Raw genomic sequence first — 7,322 nt, 5'->3', positions numbered from 1 at the left:
GAGCCAGCTGTAGAACTGATAACACTGCATGAAATTTTAGAGGTAAGATGCTTTTATTATATAAAGATTTGGGGGATTTTGCATAATTGGATCTCATCACAACATATTCAGAAAATACGAAAGAGTATGTGACATACAGTTAGGACCGTTAATTGAAAAGTAGAGTGTTTAAGAATGCGGTGTCAGATTTCTATTTTAATTCCTACCAGATTAAACCTCCAATTTTTGTAGGAGGTGTGGCAATAATTTAGATCAATATATCTTTATTTTCAGATGGAGAATGAATTTTTTTTTTTTCAGTTTGATAAGGATTGTTTTAAAGAAGTTCCATGAGCCTTAGTGGCTCATATTAAGGGAGAGAAATGCTATGTTTAATTAAAAAAAAAATGAGTGTTCCATTTCATGCTGTATTTTGTACTGTTTCAATAAAAGAATTTCTGGAATGGAATGTAATATAATACTTATAGAAGGACCAATTAATTTGTAGTCTTGTGTATTAACTGGGATTATGTCCTTATATGAGGAAATCAATGAATCTGATTTATGCATTTCTAATCAATTTTATAAGTGTGCCAGCATTGCTTAATGCGTATTTTCAATCACAGTGCAATTTCTGAACTTCAATTGCAAAGCATCATTTTGAAGAACTGCTAATAATCTTTTCACTAGCATTTTTCCTTCTTAAATGTAGTATATGAAATGTAATTTCGTATTTCTCCTCCATCCTCACTCTTCAGGCAGTTGTAAGCCTATATGTGTAAGACCTCCCTGGGACGAAAAAGGGTTTTTTCCCAAGAAAAAACTTGATGAGTAACAACTTTCTGGTATTAAGATGCTGTGATCTGGTCACTATGACATTGTTGTATTTAGTTTAAAACCCAGACATCGTCAAAACCATTTTACATGCTTCAAGTATCTCAGCATGCCTATTAAAGCCAAATTAGGCAGGCCTTGAAAACAGATCAGAATTAAAGATAGCCATATTCCCTATGGTATTGAAATCTTAAAGCTCGTCTAATGCTTTAAAATTGCCCTTCATATTTTTCTGATATTGTTAATCTTGAAATATGAACACATACAAGTAATGTCTGATTTCCATTTCGAAGAACATACCACTTCCAAAAATTCAGACTTTTTTTTTAATTTTAGCTAGCTTGGCATAAACTATCAATGTCCCTTATGTGTATTTTATGGGAAGTTGTTGTTTTGTTGAGCAACTGATGCTAGCTTCAAGTGCCTGTTAAATTTCAAAACTGTTTTCTTAAATATAGGTAATAGTTTTTTAAAGAGTCAAATGCAGTCATCTTTGTACTATAACTACAGATTTAGGATTTGCTGTTGTGCAAATATGTTTCATTCACATAATTACAATCAATGCATGTGCTCCCAACCACATCTCCTCAATCTCCCTGTGTTTGTTAAATAATGAAAGTGTACACTTTTAATAAATCCACTTTGACAAGCTAAGTGCATACCTTTATATTATTTAGGTATATCAGTACCTAATTCATTAAATTAACATGAGTAGTAAACAAGCAGTAAACTCTTTTCTCATGCAAACCTCAGAATTTTTATTATACTTTTTATTCTGGTAATGAGCTTTAATTTTTCACACCTGTAGTAGTTCTTTTCCTTTTAAACAGTTTGAGGATTGTTCCTTTCTGATTGAGAATTTAGTGAACATAATTTAACATTTGAAGGACTGTTTATAATACAAATATATGTAAAGTTACAGCCATAAAGGCTATTCTGGGATATCAGATATCAGAAAAGACTAAGTAACAATTAATTGAAAATAATAAATTTGGAGTAAATACTCAGAATTGGGACAAAGGAGTACAAAAGATTTAACTGGAACAATTATTTGGAATGTTCTGAAAAAGAGCAGATTTATTTTTTTCTTTAAGTAACAAAGGGTGGTTAAAGAGTAATGTCCAGTAGTATTTTGCATTTTTTCTTTAGCAATAAAGAGGCAAAATACTTTGTACTTGCTGAAACTTGGAAAGCTATAACATTTAGAAGCTCTGAGTACAAATATGAATTAATCTGGGATGAACAGAGAGTGCACCGTGGGATGGGTAAGGTTATTTAATCTGTAATGTGTGCAATATTGGCCATGGGGAATAAACAGAGTCTCCAAGAACAGAAAAATAATGTCAAAACAGGTCTTTGTTTTACTAGTTCTGTATTTAGACAAAGAACAAATGGCGAGTAAGGAGGTATCAAGAGGAGATGAATTGTTTTAAGTGTTCTTGTCATGCTTGAACAAGAAATGATATTAAGAATTTGGATATTCTATTTATGAAGTTAGCAAATGATTTTATGTGCAAACATTGTGTAGTTCAAGTAGGACTATGATGTTTAACTTTTCAAGGTACAAACATTTATTTCTAACACTACTTACGGCAAGATACAAAATACAGGAAAATTAATTCTTCCCAATCTAAGAAGGCAGGTACCTCTTTTAGCTGAGTGAAATGAAATTTAGAAGTTAATTTTCAATAGTAAAAAATTTAGAAAAATTATAAGATGCACATTCTTCTCTGCTAAAATCTGAAAGAGTGAGGAGAATTACTATTTGTTGACAGCAAGTCATTATAGTTTTGAGGCCTGTGTTTACCAAAAGTCTAGCTTTCCATCTTATGTAATGCTTTTGTTCTTAAACAGATGCTGATTTAAAGGTCAATTATATAAGGATTTACAACCTTCATGTTCAGACGTTTTAGGCATTTACAGTTACACTATCTAAAATCCAGTAAGAATTTTTGACAAATGATGAAAAACTTAGTCTGGGTAAAAGGAGAATCCTGCTTCTAATTTTTACATCAGAAAAGATGTAATGATGTTATTTGTAAGTTCGTCATTTTACTTCTACCTTTAACACATTTTGTATTTCTTCCATAGTCTTGTATTTCTTGCATTGCCCACATAAGTGTCTCATTACAATAATAAGTGTAAATTTGGTTAAAGGAGATAACAATCTAAGTGTTTTTTTTCATTTCCTATGTCTAATCCTTTTGGTCTTCAGATTCTTATTAAAAAAACACTGAAAACACCTCATGAACCCTATGTAACAATCAGTGACTCATTCTGGCCACCTTATATTGAGCTGCTGCTGCGCTATGGAATTGTCCTGAGACATCCAGAAGATCCGAACAGAATCCGCCTAGAAGCCTTTCACATGTAGCATGACCTACATGCTTATTTTAAAACAAAACAACGCACCAGTGCTTGCACCTGAAGGCCTATGATTAATGGCATAATAATGTTTTATAATAAGCTTTTTTGGATTATTTTGTTATGCTTTTCCTATTTAATAAACTCTGATAAGAGTGTGAAATATGAAAAAAGACAAAAATTTCTACTATGACTGCTCACAGGGTTGGCTTTTAGTTTTACGGCAAGTAATGCCAAGACTTGCATTGTGGAGGGGTTTACCTGCTTTAATAAGGTGTAAAGTCAGGTAACAGACAAAGTAAAGATGTTTAACAGTCCTTTGAACTTTAAAAATCACACTTTATATGTTCATATTAACTTTAGATTGCATTAACTCTTCTCAATTTCTTTTAGTATTTTATGGTACTCTGTAGAAGCAAAATATGAAATAGCTCAGCTTCTGTATGTTGTCTTGCAAACATTTGGAACTTAAAGTGAAGTGTCGTCTGAAGAACATGATGTGTTGGGTTTGGTTTGTTTATTTGTTTATTCGTTTGTTTTCCCCAAAGCTTTTGCAAACAGTTTTATTTGCTTTAAGATAAACATTTCAGAAAGCTGACATCTTTTTGTGCAAATGGATACAGTGTTGAGTGTGTAATTCTACAACTGCATGCTTACTAAACAGCTCATAATGCTGTGCTATATTGCCTAATAGGATGTCTTCACTTTTTCAGATCTAGTTTATCAACACTTGTAACAGGTGTCTGTTCTGTTACACATTATGTCAATTGCCAGGTAGCTTCTGAATAATTGCTGGCGCTCTGTGTCATCCTAATGTGCTTTTCTATAGCTCCTGTTATTATAGTATACAGAATCCTACTCTTGGATATCTGCAGGGATTATAACCTTGGGAAATAAAGTTTGCCTTTTATTAACCTAAATTGAGTTTTTTGAGGTATGAACTTTCATGATTTTTCTGTTCATATAAAAATAAAGAATTTTATAGAATCATAGTGGCTTAGCAACTTCATTGACTACTTCCCTCAGGGCACACAGATGCACCTTTGGGGAGTTGATGCTGGCTGGATGCCTGGTACCCACCAAAGCCACTCTATCACTCCCCTCCTTAGCCGGACAGGGAAGAGAAACTATGATGAAAGGATCATGGGTTGAAATAAGGACACGGAGAGATCACTCACCAGTTACCATCACAGGCAAAACAGACTTACCAGACTTCATTAATTTAATTTATTGCAAATCAAATCAGATTAGGGTAATGAGAAATAAAATGAAATCTTAGAACACCTTCCCCCAACCCCTCCCTTCTTCCTGGGCTCAACTTTGCTCCTGATTTTCTCTACCTTCTCCCCCTCAGCAGCACGGGGCGATGGAGAACAGGGGCTGAGGTCAGTTCATCACACTGTCTCTGCTGCTGCTACCTCCTCAGGGATAGGACTCCTCACACTCTACCTGAACTGCTGAACTCCAGCATGGGTCCATTCCTGGGCATGCAGTGGTTCTGGAACAGACTGCTCCAGCATGGGTCCCTCATAGGGCCACAAGTCCTGCCAGCAAAACTGCTCAGGTGTGGCCTCCTTTACATAGGTCCACAGGTCCTGCTGGAGTCTTCCAGCATGAGCTTCCCGTGGGGTCACACCTCCTTTGGGTATCCACCTGCTCCAGCCCAGGGTCCTCCACTGACTGCAGCTGGACATTGCTCCACTGCTAACCTCTATGGGCTGCAGAGGTCAGCCTGCTGCAGCAACGTCTTTGCCACCAGCTGCAGGGCAATCTCTGCTCCAGGCACCTGGAGCATCTCCTCCCCCTCCTTCCCCACTGACCTCGGTGTCTGCAGAGTTGTTGCTCTAACGTATTCTCACTTCCCTCTTCTGGCTGCTGCTTTACAGGGGTTTTTTTCCCCTTTCTTAAAATGTCATCACAGAGGCGCTTCCACTGTACCTAATGGGCTTGGCCTTGGCTAGCAGCAGGTCTGTCTTGGAGCCAGCTGGCAATGGCTCTGTTGGCGTGATAGGTTTGTGTCTGGCTGAGTTTTTGGTAATGGGGTTGTGGGGAGAAGGCTGTGGCAGGGATTCCTTTCGAGAAACTTCCAGACACTTCCAGGCCTGATGAAACTGGCTTGACTCACCCCTGGCTAGGCCAGGCCAGTCAGTACCTCTGGGAAACTTGAGCCCCCCGTCTGAAGACCAGCCCAGTCAGTACCTCTGTGAATCAATGTACTCAGAGGGGAAGCCTGCAGTGGGAGCTCCCCTTTCCCCTGTCTTTTGTGTGGAGGACTGTTTTTGTTTTGGAGAGGAGAGGGAGGCAAGAAAAGAGCAAACATGCCACGGGCAGAGTGGGGAGAATGACATCAGAAGAGCATTCCCTGGAGACCTGTGGTCGTTGTGGCATCAGGCTGAGTCCATGCTGGCCAAGATCAGCAGCAGCACCGAAGGTGCTTGTGATGCAGCCTGTGGAGGACTCCAGGCTAGGACAGAGTGTCACATGCCGAGATTTCAGGGCGATGACTCGGGTTTACTGATTCCCAGGCCAAGATTGAGGTGAGTTACACCGAAGATCCGAACACCAATTTTATTGATCAATCACCAAAGATCTAACAACAATGTGCTTCAGTCATCCACTTAGCACAATCAACACAACACAGAGCCATTAGTGAGCAGAAGAACGGGCCTTGCCATGAAAAGCCTTTTGGTAAGACTAGAAAGAGAGAGGAAGAAAGTGATAGAAAAAGGAAAGATCACAACTCTTGGGTCCAGTGATGACCACGGCACACGCAGCCGTCTTCTTGTTGTGGGTGAAAACTGCGCTTAACCACCCGGGGTTCTCCCCTTTTATACAGTCAAGTTCCTGCCACGTGTTGTTTAGCCCTGGTGGAAAATCACTGGGAATGGGTCTGGGGGATGGTGGGGGCTTCTGAAGGGGTCACCTCTCCCTCTCCCGGATTGACTTCTTCATTTTTGCAGCCCCGGCTCCAAGCCCTACCCGCCCCCACAGCTCCACCGGTGGGTGGACGGGGCAGGAGGCTCAGCAAAGTGCTGGGTCAGCCCGCACCAGCATGGACAGGCACCAGGCAGGTTTGGAAAAGGCCCAGACTGTTTGAGACATTCATTTAGCAGTGCCTCACACAGAGGGAGGCTACAGGAGCAGAGGACACACCCAGAGAGATCTTCGAGTCTGAGAAGGACCCTCACTGGAGTAGGTCAGCTGCAGCCCATGGGTTGATCCCATAGTGGTAGGATGAACTCACAGGGAGGGGGAAAACTGTGTCCCATGAGAGGACATCTTGAGTGCTCTCATATGGCACATGCAGGATAACCAGGAGATCAGGCCCAGCCACCACAGGTTCATGAAAGGCAGGTCCTGCTTGACCAACCCGATCACTTTTTATGACCACGTGACCCACCTAGTGGGTGAGGGAAAGGCTATGGATGTTGCTGGACTTTAGTCAAGCCTTTGACACTGCCTCCCAGTGTTCTCCTGCAGAAACTCGCTGCTCATGGCTTGGACAGTCATGCTCTTCGCTGAGTTAAAAACGGGCTGGATGGCTGAGACCGGAGTGGTGGTGAAAGGAGTTAAATTGAGTTGGTGGCCAGTCACAAGTGATGTTCCCCAGGGCTCAGTTTTGGGGCTAGTCTTCTTTAATATCTTTATCAATGATCTGGATAAAGGCACCAAGTTCATCCTCACTAAGTTTGCAAATGACACCAAATGGAGTGGGAGTGTTGAACTGCTTGAAGGTAGAGAGGCTCTGCAGAGGGATCTGTACAGGCTGGATCAATGGGCTGAGGCCAATTGTATGAGGTTCAAAAAGGCTAGGTGCTGGGTCCTGTCCTTGAGTCACAACCCTTGGCATTGCTACAGGCTTGGGGAGGAGTGACTGGAAAGCTGCCTGGCAGAAAAGGACTTTGGGGTGTTGAGGGACAACCGGCTGAACATGGGCCAGCAGTGTGCCCAGGTGGCCAAGAAGGCCAACAGCATCCTGGCCTGTATCAGGAATGGTGTTGTCAGCAGGAGCAGGGAGGTGATCATGCCCCTAGACTGATGAGGCTGCATCTCAAATTCTGTATTCAGTTTCGGGCCCTCACTCTGAGAAAGGTCTTGAAGTGCCCTTCATGTTCAAAGGACAATGAAGCTGGTGAAGGGTCTAG

The 7,322-nt window shown here is 40.9% G+C and overlaps 1 protein-coding gene across 1 annotated transcript in view; it reads left to right on the top strand.

The window, feature by feature from the left end:
• The window catches only part of CENPK (centromere protein K), a gene marked incomplete at its 5' end in the record, with an annotated part of 19,785 nt that extends 16,598 nt beyond the window's left edge, over positions 1–3,187 (top strand). The window contains 2 exons of the mRNA XM_009872942.1: positions 1–42; positions 3,029–3,187. The exon at positions 1–42 is cut by the window's left edge and continues 4 nt beyond it. Coding sequence (XP_009871244.1) covers positions 1–42; positions 3,029–3,187 — 201 coding nt within the window. The remainder of the gene's footprint in view (positions 43–3,028) is intronic.
• Positions 3,188–7,322: the final 4,135 nt, after the last annotated feature.

The sequence above is a fragment of the Apaloderma vittatum genome, unplaced genomic scaffold (genome assembly GCF_000703405.1).
Source record: "Apaloderma vittatum isolate BGI_N311 unplaced genomic scaffold, ASM70340v1 scaffold2020, whole genome shotgun sequence".
Classification (NCBI taxonomy): domain Eukaryota; kingdom Metazoa; phylum Chordata; class Aves; order Trogoniformes; family Trogonidae; genus Apaloderma; species Apaloderma vittatum.
The sequence above is the reverse complement of the archived record's forward strand: the minus strand, read 5'-3'. Positions and strand labels throughout refer to the sequence as shown.